Source organism: Sinohyriopsis cumingii, chromosome 8 (assembly GCF_028554795.1).
Source record: "Sinohyriopsis cumingii isolate HCF-2022 chromosome 8, ASM2855479v2, whole genome shotgun sequence".
NCBI lineage: Eukaryota > Metazoa > Mollusca > Bivalvia > Unionida > Unionidae > Sinohyriopsis > Sinohyriopsis cumingii.
In genome coordinates, this window is record NC_142968.1 from 102,568,782 (window position 1) to 102,590,323 (window position 21,542).

The 21,542-nt window shown below is 33.5% G+C and overlaps 1 protein-coding gene across 2 annotated transcripts in view; it reads right to left on the minus strand.

Annotated features, from left to right (window-relative positions):
• Positions 1–21,542, minus strand: part of LOC149794261 (uncharacterized) — a 290,094-nt gene that overhangs the window by 184,101 nt on the left and 84,451 nt on the right. For both annotated transcript variants that reach the window (XM_089968394.1, XM_089968393.1), the window contains exons 17-21: positions 21,111–21,266; positions 17,087–17,215; positions 14,530–14,727; positions 9,112–9,318; positions 3,318–3,500 (exon numbers count right to left, since the gene is read on the minus strand). In XM_089968394.1, coding sequence (XP_089824520.1) covers positions 3,318–3,500; positions 9,112–9,318; positions 14,530–14,727; positions 17,087–17,215; positions 21,111–21,266 — 873 coding nt within the window. The remainder of the gene's footprint in view (positions 1–3,317; positions 3,501–9,111; positions 9,319–14,529; positions 14,728–17,086; positions 17,216–21,110; positions 21,267–21,542) is intronic.

Sequence of the window (21,542 nt, forward strand, 5' to 3'; positions counted from 1 at the left end):
TTGGCAGTTTCTAGAGTTCAGATGACAAGAATATTGACTTCAAAGGTTTCAGTAAGTCAGATATGGGCTCCGATATTGATGTATGCAACATTATGATCATTTGCCAGATTCCGATGGTTGAGCAATACAAACAGACAACAAACTGGTCGATTTAGACAATGTTGCACAAAAAGGCTAACTCCCTCACTGAAACTTTAAAAAGTGGGTCAAATCTACAAATAAGTGGGCCAGTTTCATGACTTGGTAGTCAAAAAAGATTTTTTTATCAATAATCTTTGATATTATACTATGTCACTTGCTCACTTCCAAACATGACATTATCTAAGTTGATACTTGTCTTTCAACAGTACAAGTATGGTAACTTGTTCATCTTGTCGGGAATGCAATATTCTTGTTATGCTTGACACATACATTATACATCATACCCTTATAATCTTTGGATAGGAATCACCATTTCTTGGTTGACTTTGCTTGAAACATGTAACATTATTTCACTTTTTTCAATTGTGACACAGTCTCAGCAGCTAAAGAAATGCAACCTTCATCAAACAATAACTGCCATCTTCGGAACTAATTGGAATGTCTGAAAAGTGCTTTGGGATATAGTGCACACAAAAAAATCAAATTTGACTTCTAATTCTGCAACATTTTTCTGCCTACAGACTACAGGTTCAACCATCAGTGTACAACAATCTTGCATAGGCGACCTTTGCTTTGTTCAAGAATAAGAGCAGCTGATGGTCCATTTGTAGGATAAATTCCCTCCCGAAAAGGTATGTGTGGAATTTTCCTATCCCCCATACTAAGGCTAAGCAGTCCTTTTCAATCATGGAGTAGTCTTGCTCCCGAGGGAGCAATTTCCTACTTGCATAGGCAGTGGACAATTTCATCCCCTCTTGCTCCTGTAGCAAAAGGAGCCTCTAGTCCCATATCAGACGCATCAGTTCTCAGCACAAAAGTTTTACTCAGTTCTGGTAACTTTAGTATTGGTGCACTTGTCAGTCTCCCTTTTAAAGCGTTAAACACCCTTTCCTGTCACACACCCCAGGAAACTTTATTGGTTGCCCTTTCCTAGTCAAGTCTGTTAACAAGCTTGCAATAGCCACAAAATTGGGAACAAATTTCCTATAAACGCAATCAAACCCAGGAAAGATCTTACTTGTTTCTTAGTTTCTGGTCTGGGGACATCACTGATTGCTCCTTTTTTGTCTGGGTGAGGTTTCAACTGACCTGAACCACTTACAAGATGGCCCAAGCATTCCAAGTTAGAACAGTCTATACAATATTTGTTGGGTCTATCTGTGAGATTAGCCATGCGGAGTCTATCAAACAGATCAATTTATACTGTAACATGTTCTTGCCAGGTTATATGTATATACACTAGTCGAGCTGCACAAAGTTAGTTCCAAACACTATGCTCTGTTGCTATCTGTCAACTTGACTCAATTCTTAGATTTTTTCCTTCCATTTCACATAACAACAATCATATCTCCTGCCACAAGACATACTCAAATTGACATATGATGTCCAATATACGAAATTGTGTCCCTTCCTGCTTTTATTCACAAGAATCTGAAAATTCCTTTTTATTCTACTGTGCTGATTATTAACAATTTTCAAGAGGCTTATTTTCCAATTTGTCTTCAACATGCATCGCTTGCTGGATGCCATTTTTAAACAATTATATAATATGCAGTTAGATCATGCAGACACTTTTCATGAGAAAATATGAGCAGTTAAAGCTTCTGAGGTACTGCTATAAGGTTAGTCTGGTTCCATGACTACCCTTCTAATTCTAATATGAAATTGAGAACCAAATCAAACACAGACGAACAAATTATCCAGATTTTTCAACGACAAATATTTTGTTGTAATTTTTGCTTTTATTCCAAAAGTCAGCATCTTAAGGACCTTTTCCATAAGACTTACAGCAAATATGCAAGGGTTGGCAGGTCTGCCAGTTCCCTGCTGTAGAAACAACACTGTTTAGAGGTCAAGGAAGGTCATGGTTGGTCACACATCTTCAATGACCATTTCAGTGAATGAATTCTCTCAGGTTTTTTTAGACTATCAAAGATGCTATGGTGAAAAATATTTATGCAGCTATAAAGACCAAATTTTCCTTTAAAACCCTTCCAAATATTAATAATATGTACAAAAACAGTAAACAAGTCCACATTTATATAATACTAAGGCTGTAATGTTTACTAAAATAAGACATCATTTTGGTCCTCCATTTAGAAAAAACTGAAAAAATATGTGGTGGGGTTTGGGGGTTGAGCTTTTATATTGTGTATACCATACCTTGCACAACATGTGATTGTTTCATTTATTAAGACAAGTTCAATTTGTCAAACATGTCACAGTCGGATATATGTGACAATTTCAGTAAAACATCCGAAGGATTGCCATGATATTAATTCCTACTGTTACATATATATATATATATATATATATATATATATATATATATATATATATATATATATATATATATATATATATATATATATATTTTAAGTCAATGGGCCAGCAAAACAATCAGGTAACCAAATGTTAATTAAATTACACAAAGCACATTTTATATGAAATTTAGGTTCAAGATATCCCTTTTCCTGGTTAAAACTTATTATTATTTTTTCTCTTGCCAAAATTGGTGAAATATTGTAGAAGTTACATCTGTTGATTGCTTTTTTTGTACAAATTACCTTTATCTTCAAGATACCCAACCTATGAAAGATAGTTAAGAACATTACTCCAGCTGGTTTCAACAACCATTATGTATATGCAAAAACATTGTCCACTACATCTTTGCTTTCTGTTGTTGTTAATTCACAACAAAACAAGATTTCTTTCTTTCAAAAACTAGACCATAAACTCTGGAACTGGCTTCTCCTTAATGAAATAAATCTGAAAGAAAGCCTTTAATTCACCAAGCACTCATTTTGATTGGATGCCTTACCATCTTTGATTATATTTGTGGAATGTTAAAGGTAATTTATTAATTATATTACTTATGTATTAATCTTTGTAACTATGTTCATCTGATCACCTGAATTGAGCTGTCTCGACACAGGACAGTGACCACTAGTTCTTTCAAAAGTAGGATTTGTATGCCATGTAACTTTTCTTTAACAATTTGATCACAAACTTCCTCACATTTAACAAAGTGGGGCCAATTTTGGGATCTTTTCTGTTTTTAAAAAATGGAATCCATGCCCAAACCCATGCTGTAAGTGGGTGTATGACTTGTACAGGAGCGAGTTATCAAGGCAGTGGTATATGTTGTCACTGTATGTTCACAATGGATTACCTACCTGGACAGGTGTTTAAATTCTGACCCACTGTCTTGTACATTTGGATGGTGCGATCATATCCACAATATCGTGTCAGCTGCACTATCTTTCTATTGGGCAAGGGGCACTGTCTGGTATACTGATTTTTATATGACAACTGGGAAACATTCACACTGTAGGACTGGATATCTGTGCATGTCTTGGCTGAAAACAAACAAAACAAAGACTTATGGGTTTAGTGGTCTGTAGCTATAACCAACCTTATTATTATCAACATACTGCCTAATTAATGCAGTCCCTAATTATTTTAGATCCTTGCCCATTACAAGTGCAAATATTAATTAGCTATTATCTACTTTAAACTAGTTTAACGACTTTTGAACAACATTTGCAAAGGAAAATTTCTGATTTATCACCTATTTGGCTGTTTTAGCAGACAAAAACCTAACATGCGAAATGTCACAATTTTTTCATCAGTAAGAAGTCTGGTTACTAGCTGTAATCTTTTGTCTCCCCACTCATTTAAAAGAAGAACTTGTCAGCAAACACTGATAAGACAGAAATAAAGTGGGGACTCCATAGATATTGCGTACTTCTGACTGTGATGGGTGAAAGGTGAAGTTGTTTGCATCTGCATTATGCACAATGGAGAGAATGTTGGCATACCTCTTTACTACTTTCATGTACTGTTGTGAAATTTCTTTACATGTAGTTTTGGAAATCATACATGATCTAAGCACACATTTCATCAAAAATGGCTACCCCACATCCAAGAAAAATCAGTCTGAACTATTCCAAAGTGCACTAACTTTAGCATGTATTAAAATCAAAAAAATAAATTTTGCTAGAATAGGCAATAACAGCTTCTGAAAGTGCAATGAACGAATTACAAAATATATAAAAAGTAAAGAAGTTATTGGCTTGGATTCTTTTTACAATTTACCTTTGGCATCCAAGAACTAAAAATAACCAAGTATATATATGTGCATTTGAAGAAAGGCCAAGCTGAATCTATAACCAAATTACACCAATCAATTATACACCAACATAATTGGAATGAAAAGTTCTTTTAACAATACCAAAGATGTACAAAATCTTTTTAAAGTGCTACATTAACCCATGAGGATATGCATTGTACAAAACAAAATGGCAACAAATCATATATTGGATAATGTTCTGCTAAATTATTATTCAGAAATTTTCATTTAAATATATTTAAAAAGTCATTAGTTCAAGATAGTTATTATTTGTTTGACAATTGTTTTTAATAGAATGCTAGAAATGCTGATTCATAGTGGGGTGACAACAACTTAAATCCATCATAGACCTATTATGATAAATCACACCGACAAATCCCGCCCACGTTTTGGGGTCCTCCAGACTAGTTTCAATTTTTTCTCTCTAAAGCAACAAAACAATACTCACTGACAGTCATATGAATGGACATATCAAAATACAACATCTTGTTAAAATGCACAGCTGTTTAATAACAACAATTTTTACAAACCAAAATTCACTTCAGCCTGGAGCTAACACAATCAAACAGAAATTACCATTGTATTATATACTGTGTCAAGTTTTAAATTAATTGAACAAAGATCTTAAAATTTAAATCAGTTTTAATGGGGCAAGGAACTGAAATAAAATGATGATTACAGTATCCTATTGACCTGAAAGTCTATATCTTTGTAGCATGAAATATTGTTCTGAATCAATGAAAACTATTACTTCATAAAAAAAAAATTAAAGACTAAACTGTATGGACTTTTCAGGAGCTTATTGTGAATTTTTCAAGAGCTTGCTTAAGTTAACTTACATAATTTTAAAATTTAATTGAAACCTTCTGTTACTGTATTAATTTTTCATGTAAAGTACATCTTCCAAATTTTGAAATGAAGTGTGAAAAGTTTGTCTTGAAATATAAATATCAAAATATATATAACTGTACTGTCAATAATATTTATTGTCATTAAAATTTTCCATTTGCTTATGAACTTTGTCAAATCAATGCACAGTATCTTCCATGTTATATCTAATCTCTACATTTACCTCATGGGCTCTACCATATCATTCAATTTTTCTCCCAGGTTATTTAATTTCTGTTTTTTTTCATTAGATCTTTTCCTCAGACAGTTTGACTGAATGGTAACTGTTAACTTTCCTGTGGATTCTGCCATCTCACTGAGGTTATCAGTATTACCTATGATTAATATGGAGGGAGACTGGACCCAGATATGCCGTATATATCTCGTGAATAAGCTCATTTGCATATTAGCCAAACCCCCCTCAAATGAATAGGTATAAACATTAAAAGGTGCATGACCTGCATATAAGCCATCCCACAAGACCGAGACAACATCGCACGATGCGCACGGTAAGTTTTAAATGCATTCATTTAGGCAAACTTACATTAGCAAGATATACATGTATATCTCTCTTGGGGTTGGCATGTATGATTATTACATAGAAATAGTACAATGTCATAAATTTGTTTGAAAAGTCAAGAAATTTATTTAATTTTCTGTTTTCTTATTGCTTCTGCCTACTTCAGATTTATGTATAACTTGATCGGACAATGACAAGAATTGAGTGTTCACGGATTGCTATGACACTACCTCTCCCATTTGACTTAATTGCTTTTAAGAATTTTAGCCTTTATTATTTCCATTCTTTCATGAACATGTAACAGTTATGCTGGTGATGTGCCTTGCACAATTGAACATGTGAACCGTTTCATAAATATTACCTCAATTTGTAGGATTGCTTATAATACTGAATAAGATTAACTCATGAGCATGTGGATAAACATAAATGAAACATCTGCTGAGAACCTGCTGAAATATTATCAGGAAGAATGTAATTTGATCGAAACAATGAATAAAGCAAACTCTGCATCTAATATGTTTGGGAATAAACAAGAATTAAAGTGATGCTAAGCACGATTTGCAGTGTGTAGGTACTGTACATTATAGTACAGCCTGGTCTCCTGGGTAAACACGACCCGGTCCAAGAATTATGAAGTCTTTATTTACCTTTATTTTGTGTTAAAGAAATCAGAAAATATGCACATGCAAAAAGCAATCACAGTAGTTTGTAACAGTTTCATAAGTGTTTAGACCCCAAAAATGTACTTTTTTATATGCATATAATTCTTAGGACATGGAAAAAGTATTTTTTAGTGTCCCAAGATTTACAGCCATTACAATAGTCAACAAAAAAAACTAAAAAACATTCAATTTGAGACCTTGGCCCATGGGTAAGCTGACCCACCTTCTTTCTGGCCTTTAATTGTTCCTGAAATATTCAGTTTATATAAGAATATATACAGTAGGCTTTGGTAGATCGAGGACTTGAAGCTGTCTGATACAATTTTTATCACAATCTGTCTTCAAAATACAAATCAATGACAGTTCTGTGAATTTCAAAGTGCTTACAAACAATTTGCGCATTTTACTTCTTAACTGCAAGGAAAAAGCATATTTCCCCATTAGCACACATAGTCTTGGACTTATCCCCTTTGAACTCTCTTTCCTGAAGTTTTTGAAATCTATGATACTTTTGAGATAGAACAAATTGCATTCCCCATTTAGTAGATGATGAAGTCTGGCATGTTTCATCCACCATTTTCACTTTCTGGTTACCAAAAAAGATACCCAAACAATTAAAAATAAACCAAGGAATAATATCAATGGAATTGAAACAATGTAATGCAAGATAAAATGAATGATCAGAAAAATTATTAACACTTAAGTTTTCACCCCAAACATAAAAAGGTACAACAGAAAAACTTAATAGCAACCAGTCAAATATTAACAAAATCCAAGGGCTTATAACGTGCAATCAAAGCCAACTTAATTATTTTCAATGGCTTCTCCTACTTTTTCTCATTTTCAATGGTTTTTCATGACCAGACATCAAACTCAAAGAATTTTAATGACCTTTGTGAACCATGTGAAGTAGTACTATATTCTCCACTCATAATTAAAATTTTACTTCTATAATTAAGTTAACTTTTGATCTAATAAAACATATTCTGAAGCCAAAAGTGAAGTTTAAGTTTCAAAATTCTAAAAGCAAAGCTGAATTTGTAATTACAAACCACTTTAACAAAACATTCTTTGTATATTAATCAAGAGAATAAATTTGCCATGGTTTTTTCTCTCATTATAGTAACATACATATACCATATCATGGTTTGTTTTCTCTCATTATAGTAACATACATATGCCATATCATGGTTTTTTTCTCTCATTATAGTAACATACATATACCATATCATGGTTTTTTTCTCTCATTATAGTAACATACATATACCAAATCATGTTTTTTCTCTCTCATTATAATAACATACATATACCATATCATGGTTTTTTTCTCTCATTATAGTAACATACATATACCATATCATGTTTTTCTTCTCTCATTATAGTAACATACATATACCATATCATGGTTTTTTCTCTCATTATAGTAACATACATATACCATATCATGGTTTTTTTTCTCTCATTATATTAACATACATATACCATTGTTTTTTCTCTCATTATAGTAACATACATATACCATATCATGTTTTTTTTCTCTCATTATAGTAACATACATATACCATATCATGGTTTTTTCTCTCATTATAGTAACATACATATACCATATCATGGTTTTTTTTCTCTCATTATATTAACATACATATACCATTGTTTTTTCTCTCATTATAGTAACATACATATACCATATCATGTTTTTTTTCTCTCATTATAGTAACATACATATACCATATCATGGTTTTTTCTCTCATTATAGTAACATACATATACAATATCATGGCTTTTTTCTCTCATTATAGTAACATACATATGCCATATCTGCAACTGGTTGCAAAATAAGCTACACTTATGTTAGTGAAGCAACACCAGAAACTGAACCCGAGTGGCCGAGATGTCAAAAGCACTCACCGTTCCAGACTCCCATCTCACCTCTGTCTGCATGGGGTCAAGTCTCAAGCTCGGCTAACGTGGGTACGTGAGAAAGCTTGCCAGTAGTTTCTCGTTGGTCCGTTGTTCTTCCCGGGGTTTTCCAGGGTTCTTCCTACACTAGTTATACTGGCCACCATGTATAGCCTATCTTGTGCAGAAAAATGGCATTAAACCCTACAACAACAACTACCAGAAACTGAATTTAAGTCAAAAATAAGTTTTCCATTTGGGTTTCACAGAAGCCACCCTAAATATAATTTTGATGGAGCATTTTCTTGAGGAAACTTCCTCACAAGCCTGATCCAAATCGGCCCTACAGTGTTTCAGAAGTTGAAAATAGCCTTCTTGACAGATGACAAACAATGCACAACACAAGAAACATGACAGATGCAGATCTATACAATATGCTCACTTGACCTCATGGCCAGAAGAACTAAAATTTTCCAACAACTATAAAAATCCTTGCAAATTTAGTGAGACATAAAGTCTGCCCCCACATCCCAAAATTTAATTAATTGCAACATAATTAACAATTAATGCAGTGCTAATGAGAAAATCACAAAAACCTAAAATAATTACGCTAAATTTACTGAAAAAGCAAAATTTAATAAAAACTAAATTTTGTGGTCCAGTTATAATAAGCAAGGCCAACTTATACTGGATTATATTCTATGGAATAACAAAATCCAAGTAGCATTATGGGATCTATAACTGTGTTATATCAGGGATTATGCAATATCAGGGACCGTGTTATATGAGGACTATGTTATATCAAGGATCATGTTATATCATGGGCCATCCTTTAAAGTAAGGGAGAACTGTAATATTCTTAAACTTACCAACACATCGAGGAATTCCATTTCCAGTTCCAGTCCATGATCCATTATCTTGACAGTACATGTTGATAATCCCTTGACTGCCATTATTAACAGTGTATCCTGGATCACAGAGATAAGTCAAAGTGTCCCTGTAGAAGTAGCTGCTTTTAGGATTTAATACCTTGCCATTCGCTATCACATTTAAGCTCAAGTTACCGCACTGAACAGCTGTGGGGGAAGAAAAAGATCTAAAATATTGAGTTCCTAGTTGCTCTACAATTAACTTTCGATACTATTATGCTAGTAAAGAATTAATCCTCACATTTTGTACACCTTTCTATTACAAATACAGTTAAGGAAATGGTGAACAAGAATAAATCACTTATTAAACCCTCCACCTCTTCTGCATTTCCTACACTGCAAATGATGAGTCTATAGTACGATCTCCATTTATAACTAAAACTAGTTGCTGTTAGCTGCAAGTCAAAAAGTGCATTAACTCTTTTTATAAAATCTAGTATACTGACTGGTCCATTTTTACATGAAGATTATAATAATATAATATACTGAGTCGAGTTTTAAGCAGAAAAGGGTAATAAATCTGAGACAGGATGCTGTCACATAATTGTATAATATTCTGTATCGAGCTGTAAGTGAAAAAAGGCAATAAGTCTCAGGCTAGATCTTTTCACAAGATTGTTTAATATATACATGTTCAATTGTAATAGGAAAAGGACAATAACATAACTAGTGTAATATAGTGTCCATTTACAACTGGAAAAGGTTAATAACTATGACACAAATGTGTGTTATATGAGGGATTATGTTATATCAGGGACCGTGTTATATGAGGGACTGTGTTATATGAGGGACTATGTTATATCAGGGACTGTGTTATATGAGGGACTATGTTATATCAGGGACTGTGTTATATGAGGGACTATGTTATATCAGGGACTGTGTTATATGAGGGACTATGTTATATCAAGTATCATGTTACACGTATATCATGGGCCATCCTTTAATGTAAGGGAGAACTGTAATATTCTTAACTTACAAGATTATGTATACCATGTCCAGTTGTAAATGAAAAGGACAATAACTCTTTACAGATTGCATTTGAACAATATGTACATCATCAGAAGATGACCAAAATATGTATCGTATTTTACAGCAATCTAAATATAAAAAGAAGGAAAGTGATACCCCAATGTTGTGTCATATAATGGATCTACATGAAGCTGTAAGTTGAAAATGGTACTACATGTAACTTACAACAACAACAAAAAATGGCAGAAACTTAACAAGTGAAAACTATGTACATCTTTTGATGATCAGCATGCTATGTAACAAATTTCACAGAAATCTATATAAAAAACTGTGAGCTATGTTCCAGTCACAAGATTGTGTAATGGACAGAAGACTGGAGAGAAGAGGAATGGATGGATGAACAAAAGGACTCATAGTATATCCACCTCATAGAGACTGGAGTATATGCAGATGATAGTAAAGTCCACCTGCATATATTTATTCAGAAAAATGAGTTCTGTTTGATCAATATTAAAGATAATCAATATGGAATGATGATACACATCCAAATATACAATACACAGTTACCCTGTTAGGGGTAACCAAATACAATACACAATATATAGTCATTCATATTTTAAACCTTACCATTAAATAAACATAATTTTTTTTTCCTACTTCCAACTGCATAGGAAAAAAAGGGCATTCACTGTAGGCCAGAACATTTATATAATATTTAAAAAATTTGTGTGGTAATGAGTTGAACACAAATTCTAAACCCTTGTAAATAGGGAATAAAATATAGGTCACTGACCTTCTTTGACTGTGAAGGTGTATTACTAAAAGAGATATATTTACTTACTAAGAATTAATATTTTAACATAAACAGCACCCAAAAAATGAATTTCAAACAAAAAATTTCATCAAAGTAATTGAAACTTATCATATAGGTTAAAGAGACCTCTTTTTGCGATAAGGGGGTAGTACTTATCGAGAAGCTATTTTGTTTTTGTTGCTTACAATGGCACTTTGTAACATTACTGGCTTTAGGAAATGGGAGCTAGTGCCTTTCCCAAGATTACACTAAGGCTACTGATGTGGGCTAGACTGGGTATGCATACATCTTTTCACCAAGTCAGGAAATGATCGTATATATAGGTCACAATGAGCTTGTTTTGGTTGCAAAGGTGTGGTACTAACAAAGATGCAAAGTTATTTCATGACCATGAACATCAAGCATAAAATCTGAAGTCAGTGAAGTGTAAAATAATGGCCAAAACAACCTACTTCTGCAATGAGGGAATAGCACTCATCAAGATGCATCCCCCAAGTTTAACGATGCCAGATAGCACTCTATGTACACGATACAGCTGTATATCATCATATGATACATGGGTGGTGATACAGTACATATCACAATACATGTGATGCAATTAGCAATACAGGAGTGAAAATGTAATATGTATCATGATACAGTTTCCCACCTCACCCAAATGTCTTTACATGACTATGCTGCTGTTTGTATCATGATACAGTTTCCCAACTTACCCAAATGTCTCTACATGACTATGTTGCTGTTTGTATCATGATACAGTTTCCCACCTTACCCAAATGTCTTTACATGACCATGTTGCTGTTTCTATCATGATACAGTTTCCCAACTTACCCAAATGTCTTTACATGTCTATGTAGCAGTTTGTACATTAAAAGCATACTGCAAGGTTACTAGTATTGCATGATTATATCATGTAAATTTAAGAGATTCTTCACATCTTTTTGTAATTAACTGTACAGTGTCTTTATAATTATCTGGCCTTGAACACCAACTAACACCTAATACATTTCCTGATGGGAGCCATAAATACAGCTGAGGGAGGGGGTGTTTAGATTAAAAGTGTTGCCTGCCATTTGGTCTTGGCAGAGTATTATGGGATTGGAAGTTACTTTTTGTATTTACACTGACTCTAGAAACCATTTTTTTCAAACCTGAATTTGTAACACAAGAACTGACCTGTTCAAAATATGATTCATTTATCATTTTACATAACCATATGCAATTAAATAAATATTCTGATGGTTTGTCATTGGATGGGACTGGTTTCTCTTGCTGAGTTGAGAAACCAGTCAAATAACTAATGTCAGGTAGATGGATAATCATACACCACACAACAATGCCAAAATCTTTAATACTTGTACTTTTAATGTAGTGACATAAAAATCTTCACTTTTCTTTCTTTTTCAACTTAAATTTGTGATACATCACATCCAAGCACTAATACCGTGATATACTGTCACACCACATCCAATCACTAAAAACAGTGATATGCTGTCACATCACATCCAAGCACTAATACAGTGATATGCTGTCACATCATATCCAAGTACTAATAGTGATATGCTGTCACATCACATCCAAGCACTAATACAGTGATATGCTGTCACATCACATCCAAGCACTAATACAGTGATATACTGTCACATCACATCCAAGCACTAATACAGTGATATACTGTCACATCACATCCAAGCACTAATACAGTGATATACTGTCACATCACATCCGAGCACTAATACAGTGATATACTGTCACATCACATCCAAGCACTAATACAGTGATATACTGTCACATCACATCCAAGCACTAATACAGTGATATACTGTCACATCACATCCGAGCACTAATACAGTGATATACTGTCACATCAAAATGCAGTTATGTCTTGAGATATTCCAGCAGTAGCAGATTTACATTTCAGTTATCACGTCACTTTTTGTTTATGGGGCCTTGAGTGGCACAAGAGGTCTAAAGTGCTCACCATTACTGATCATTGCCATTTCACCTCTGTCTCCGTGGGTTTGAGTCACATGTTTGGCCAATGTGGGTATGTGCGAAAGCTTGCCAGTAGCTTCTTGTGGGTCAGTGGTTCTTTCCCAGGTTTTCCCAGGTTCTTCTTCCACCATTTATACTGGCCGCCATGTATAGCCTATCTTGTGCTGAAAAATGGCATTAAATCCTACAACAACATCAACAAAAACAACTTTTTCTTAACAGTTATGGGAATGTATTTTGATTTCATGTTTATCACTTCTGTTTTTCATTTCCTTTCATTTTCATGAAATCAATTAACCAAAATCTGAATTTCCATTCTGTTAAATAGAAAGAATTATTGCTTTCAAATCTAGTCTTAATATAAAAAAGTGCTTTATTAAACTAAAAAGAGCAACAAACAGCTTGGATTTACAATAAACAAAAATATAACTGTAGCTAAAATAAACATAAATGTATAGTTCTCTCCTATTTGTCCAAATTTTTTATTTTTTCCATTTCATTCAAGTAGAAACTGTACACACACAACAAGCACTGAAGATATTATTATATGGCATTGTTAGACAAATTTCATGGCATGTAAGTAGTGAAAATTTGTCAGTGTCAAAAATAACAAATTTAATACCAGTTTAAAAAGAGTTGTAATCATAACAGCCTAAAAACAGACCAAACTGCAAAAACTAATAAAATTTTGAAGACAGACAGAAAATGGCAACACTATAGATAAAAAAACTTACAAAGCATGAAAAATGATCTGAATTGTATCAAAATCTAATTAAGTTATCAATATCATTGTGTGTTTATAAAAAAATGCCAACACGCTTCACTGGTCTGTAAATATTTTCATTTTGTTGGATAATCATGCCAGCAAGTTTGCCTGGGATAGATAGACTGATGGAAGAACAATAGACACACTAAAAAACTGACAAATATGAACAAACTGTTGGGGAAAACAAATCTGATGTAGTCACTATCAGATAAACAGTATGTTCTTTTAAATTTTGCTAGCAGTAAATAAAAAATATTCTTTAGCTGAATCTCCAAGAAAGTTTTCATGGATGTTCAGCACATGTCTATGAAATGGAACTAAATGCAAGAAAATCAAGAGTTTGTGAAGCACGGAAAGAAAATCATCAAGATATAATTTTAATATCAATGAATACAAGTTCTCTTAAAGATGAATTCATCCATAAAATTTCAAGATTTTTGCATGTAAGTTGTGTCTAAATTTAAAACTCCAAAGTGCTGTATAGCAGGAATGATGGGGGTGAGGGAAATAATATTTTAAAAAAGAAATAAAGCTCTACTTCTAAGCTTCCTTTCTTTTTCTTAAAACCCATGTCAACACAGCAGACAAACTGAAGTGGAGTGGTTAAAGCAATATTGCGCTATATCCAGAATTATGTTATACCAGGGAAGAACTGTAAAAGCCAATACCCCACTTTGCAAACATTTTACAATGTTGATCCCCTTATCATATCATCCAGTTATTATTAGGCTACACTCTTCAAGTTCTAGTGCTAATTAATCTAGAATACAGTCCTGCTTTCAAAATAATTTCAACTTGATTATTGCCTACTTACGGACACAAGTATGGTTGATGTAAAAACGGTGCCATGATTTGGTTCCGTCCTCTCCTGCCAGCAATAAAAGGTCCTGGAACCCATTGTAGGTGTATAACCGATAACCAGTCTGACAGGAACACTGATATCCACCAATGGTATTTTGGCATTGCTGGCTGCAGTAGCCAATGCCACCATTCACTGCGCACTCATCTACATCTGATGAAATTTGAAGTGTGAAGATTAAATTGCAATAAGAGTTGAAGAAAAAATAATTCATGCAAATTTAATGCAGTAAAACCTTTCTTGAAAAAACAACAAAAAAGAACACTGTTCGTACAACCAACTGTCATAAAAGACCAAACTCCATGCACAAATCAATTGTTTTATATACCAGTTAAATGTGATGTCCTGTACTGAGACCAACCATCTTGCATTATAATTTTTATATCATTGGCATTCGAAAATAATTATTTTAAAAACATTTATACACTGTATAGGAAGTTACTAATTTTCAACATAAAAGCTCATTTTCATTCTGATGTACAGTCAATCCTGCTCTGAAAGACCACTACTATGAGACCACCTGTCTTGGGACCAGATTCATAGAGGATCACATCTAACTGCATGCTGCTTATTTGCACATTTTAGATATCTGGATAATAGTTTGATGCACAAATTGTGTAATTAATTTTGACCTCTTCTTTGCATACCTATTACCTGCATTACCCATTCATCCAAATTTTATAGTGAACTTCATGCATGCAATCATTGATAATCATATAGTGTAAATACCATTACATTGTGTACTGATAATCATATAGTGTAAATACCATTATATTGTGTACTGATAATCATATAGTGTAAATACCATTACATTGTGTATTGATAATCATATAGTGTAAATACCATTATATTGTGTACTGATAATCATACAGTGTACATACCGATGCACTGTGTACTGATAATCATATAGTGTACATACTGATGCACTGTGTGCTGATAATCATATAGTGTAAATACCATTACATTGTGTATTGATAATCATATAGTGTAAATACCATTATATTGTGTACTGATAATCATATAGTGTAAATACCATTACATTGTGTATTGATAATCATATAGTGTAAATACCATTATATTGTGTACTGATAATCATACAGTGTACATACCAATGCACTGTGTGCTGATAATCATATAGTGTACATACCATTACATTGTGTACTGATAATCATATAGTGTAAATACCATTATATTGTGTACTGATATCATACAGTGTACATACCGATGCACTGTGTGCTGATAATCATATAGTGTACATACCGATGCACTGTGTGCTGATAATCATATAGTGTAAATACCATTACATTGTGTATTGATAATCATATAGTGTAAATACCATTATATTGTGTACTGATAATCATACAGTGTACATACCAATGCACTGTGTGCTGATAATCATATAGTGTAAATACCATTACATTGTGTACTGATAATCATATAGTGTAAATACCATTATATTGTGTACTGATATCATACAGTGTACATACCGATGCACTGTGTGCTGATAATCATATAGTGTACATACCGATGCACTGTGTGCTGATAATCATATAGTGTACATACCATTACATTGTGTACTGATAATCATATAGTGTAAATACCATTATATTGTGTACTGATATCATACAGTGTACATACCGATGCACTGTGTGCTGATAATCATATAGTGTACATACCGATGCACTGTGTGCTGATAATCATACAGTGTACATACCGATGCACTGTGTCCTGATAATCATATAGTGTACATAATGATGTACTGTGTGCTGATAATCATATAGTGTACATACCATTACATTGTGTACTGATAATCATATAGTGTACATACCATTACATTGTGTACTGATAATCATATCGTGTACATAATGATGCACTGTGTGCTGATAATCATATAGTGTACATACCATTACATTGTGTACCGATAATCATATAGTGTATATACCATTACATTGTGTACTGATAATCATATAGTGTACATATCATTACATTGTGTACTGATAACCATATAGTGTACATAATGATGCACTGTGTGCTGATAATCATATAGTGTACATATCATTACACTGTGTACTGATAATCATATAGTGCACATAATGATGCACTGTGTGCTGATAATCATATAGTGTATATACCATTACATTGTGTACTGATAATCATATAGTGTACATATCATTACATTGTGTACTGATAATCATATAGTGTACATAATGATGCAATGTGTGCTGATAATCATATAGTGTACATACCATTACATTGTGTACTGATAATCATATAGTGTACATAATGATGCACTGTGTGCTGATAATCATATAGTGTATATACCATTACATTGTGTACTGATAATCATATAGTGTACATATAATTACATTGTGTACTGATAATCATATAGTGTACATAATGATGCACTGTGTGCTGATAATCATACAGTGTACAAACCATTACAATGTGTACTGATAATCATATAGTGTACATACCATTACATTGTATACTGATAATCATATAGTGTACATACCATTACATTGCGTACTGATAGATCCAGAAGGCTGATAACCAGGCTTGCATTTACATGTATAACTTCCTTCTGTGTCAACACAGTCTGCATTTACACACTGGTGTGTACCAGCTGTACACTCATTTGTATCTGCAACATGAAAGAACAATTAATTTAAAGTATAAACAATATCTTTCCTCCCTCCCTCCCTCCCTCATCCAGACATTTCATACGTAGGTTATTGCTTTCCCATAATAAACCTCTTTAAACAAAATGTCAGAACATACCTTCTGATGCACATGTGGAACATTTTGTAATTATGAACGCATTGTTGTAAAGAAAAAACAATTTACATGAAGCCTGATTCATGCTTGAATTTACAGTAAAACCTGTTAAGAGAGACCACCCCTTCTGCCAACCAAAAGCAGTCTCTAAAGAAAGATGGTCTCCCATAAGAGGTGTGTGAAAATGGACTGGTTTCCAAGGTCAATAGTTAGCATTGTTTAAGAAGAAAAAGTACCATTACTCAGTGTACATGTATCATATCCTTTATTCATAAATGACAGATGGTCGTTCCTAGCAGAGGTTGCTCATAAGTTTTTACTGTATTACTATATATATCCATATAATGCAGAAAAGTTTCTTCAGTTGACCAAATTTGTCTTTAGTTCGTGTAAATGAAGTTTAAAATGACTAAGTGTTGAATATCCAACTTTATTCAGTGATATAATTTAATGCTATAAAACTTAACTAAATGTGCCAACAATACAGCATACATAGCCAATCATAATACCTTGGGAGTGCGACCAGCACCTCACAAATCCAGCCCTCCCTAGCTAAAATTTTGGCTATAAAGTTTTCTGCCCACAAAAGTGTAAGAGCCATCTCACCTTTGATACATGGGTTGGCAGTAAATCCCATCTGTTACTTCTGGAAAAGATTTACAATCTATCAGGTGCGACTGTGGGAAGATAGGGCAAGTGAATCTGTATTATGATTGGGTAAGTATTATTGAAGAAATATTGTATTCTCCAAATTTGTTTCTTCTTCAAATATAGAAACAATCATACTACTTTTGGACAATAAGTTGTGCTTGAATGCTTTCTGGTGGCAAGTGCCCATAGCTCATGAGGCAAAATTTTATTTCATTTGTTGTTTGGTTAATTCTCTGTACAGAGAGCAAATAACTCATGCAAGGCAAGCGAGCCTGGGCTGAGCTACTGACCTTTCCCCGCTTTCAAAGGTAAAAATAGATTTGATCTCTGAGTTTGTACAGCTTGGTTCATTTCAGGTAAAAAAAAAATTAAATATATGTATTCCCATTCTTATTGCCAGCTAAAGAAGACACATGTTTATTCCCCGTCACTGATATGCTCTCTGCATAGCTTCTACCAGTAGCCTACATCCAAAACATTGCATTAAAAAATTTGCATGCAGCTGCTGTGTGACAGTCCACTGAGCTAGCAGAAAAAAGACTTCTTCATTGTTGTGGCTTATTGGCTCTGAGACTCTTAGTTTACTACCAAAACCAACAGTTTCATTTTATTTCAAATTTAGTGTTTTGATCAACTTGTAAAATGGTACATATCTGATAGATATGGAATAGCCCTTAGCCTCGTTATGCTTTTCTGTGCTATTTTTATAGACCCTAGGGAACACTGGTCATAGTCTGAACCATTCCATTTGTGAAAAGTTACAAACATTTCTCTTAAATAACTGTTTAACCCTTTAACACATGCAAGCGCCTTTGGACGCTACTACTTCATTCGCATACAAGTGCCTTTGGATGCCTCTACCCGATTCGCATACAAGTACCTTTGGACGCTCTACCCAATTCGCATACAAGCGTCTTTTGATGCATGGCATAAACTTCAGCCAATTTTAGAGGGTTTTCATAGTGCCACCTTTGGGGAAAACCTCATTCATTGATGTGAATGACCATTAAGTCAGATCACATGGTCACTGTTTATGCTCTCGTTGAAATCTGCTATTTAAAGTAACTGGCTTTGTATTCTCCACTCTCCAACATGGAGGTCGTGGATTTCGTTCAGTACATTTCATGATTAGAATCACAACAATGAAAGATTCAATAAGTTAGGTACAGACCCTGATATTGATGTAGGCAGCAATTAGTTTTTATAAATTATCAAATTCAGATGACTTAGTGATGTAGACGCAAAGAACTTGTAAATTTCGAGTATGAGAAATGGCAGCTACGGTTGGTCATTCTGCTTCACTGACTTGACAGTGAATGAGTTCTCTCAAGATTTTAAAGCACATAAAAAATTCTTCCATGAAAAATAATTAAACAGCTAGAGCGATCGGACTTTACTCTTAAATTTGTCCATACATAATACCATAAAGTAAAATGGTTAAAATTGCTGTTAAACGTAACATACACTACACTGTTTAACAGTTAACAGGCAGGCCTATGTGTATGGAGTTGAACAGGTAACAGGTGTTCTATTTATTGCACACTGCACTGGATAACTTTGCTACATGTGCATCGAAGGCCTAAACAGCCACAAACTCTATGAGGTAACGGGTTAAATAATCAGAAAGGTTATTTCAATACTGCACTCACACATTTGCTGTGGACATTGTGAATATCATGTTCATTTATTTGCTTGTTTCTCAGTGAACTTGTTAACATCGTTAAGTTTATCATCTCGACTTTCCAATGGATGAAACAGCTTATTTAGTTCATTCAAAAACAAATCTAATAAACCAAAAAGTGTCTACTGCATGAGCATACATGATCTATAAACAGAGTAGTTCCTAATACACGTTTTTTAGACATGGATCATGTAGTATGAAGCTGTTCAATATAGAAAAATACTGCACAATGCTGCCAAAGTAAAGTTAACGGAGTAAAAACATGAGCATCTAATAAGTTATGACACTACAGCCTTAATTCATCGAAGTATCTGTATATCTGCAGCTGTGGATCTAGAAATACACGGGAGGGAATGCATGAACAAATAGGTGAGGGATCTGTGGGACAGAGTTCATTAAGGTGGTCCAGTTGCAAAGCCCTGAAAGCTCTTGCATTTTAAGTATTTCCAGTTGCATAATTTTAACCATCTAATTGTAAAGAAAACTTACTCTAGAGAATGTTTTAATTGTCTTGCTCTCATTTTTTAGGGAGGATGTTCACCGGAACCACCAACTACCCCATGTCTGAATTAGCACCTGATCTCTATCAACATGGGGCACCATAAGGATGGTACAGTTTGAGGCATTATAAGCCCTGGGACACATTAATTATTTTCAAAAATAATTTTTTTCCTGACTCTTAAAAGTATGGACATGAAATTATACCAATATTTCCATGTATTATGTACACCTTACACAACGGTTTCTATGGATTGTTCAGCATATTTTATTGACCAAAAGTTATTTTTAAAAGAAATCAAGACTTCACAGTTTTTAAGATCATGTCATTATTAATTATTAGAAGGAAATATTATAAATTAATATACTTTGCTTGATAAATCAATAAATACCTCTTGAGCATGTGGAACAATGTAAATAAAATAGCAATGAATGTTTAGCTAAATTGTGATCTGTATGAACACAGTAAATAAAGTAAAATCTGTATTTAATATTTGGGTGAATAAGCAGGGTAAAAGTGACAAAGCATAATATGCACTGTGTAAGTACTGAACACTATGGTGCAGGTCTCCCAGTTAACTCAAAGTAGCCTGTATGTTATGAAATCTTTATTTACCTTTATTTTATTTCATGTTAGATAAATCAGAAAATATGCACATACAAGATAATAACATACAATTACAGTAGTTTATGACTTTATTTATATGGTAATTGAACAAGAGCTAGTCAGTGCTGTGTGATCTATGGCGATCTTGCCAATTTGATCTTGCCATCTTCTGTGTCTGGAAGCGTTGGGGTACTGAAAAGGTTATATTTTTTACATACATACTAGTCCTGGGACACACATATTTGTTGTTGTTTGTGTCACAAGATTTACCATTATTAAAGCAAATAACATTATCCTAATCATCAGGGAATCAGTCTTACTTACTGTTACAGATTGGTGGGTCATCCACCCCACAAATGAAAGGATTCTTTCCACTGGGAGTATATCCTGAATTGCACTGCAATAATACCAGTTCACCTCTGTTGGGGGTGGTGACATTCAACACACCATGTTCAACACTATTGTCCTCACAACGGATCCCTACAAAATACAACTCAAAAGGTAACATCTTACCAGCAGAAAATAATGTGTTCCTCCTCGCAACAAAATAAATCTGACCTTGACCTACAAACTTTACAAGATAAAGTAGTTCCAATTATGTTGTTTTCTCTTATACAAAAAACTCAGTATTCTTTTAGTAATAAAGAACAAATTGTAGAATTAAAATGCATTACATAAGTTTACAAAATTACCCTATGATTTTATTGCACTGAAAAATGCTTTATAACAAATGGCTTACAATGGTCTCACATCAAA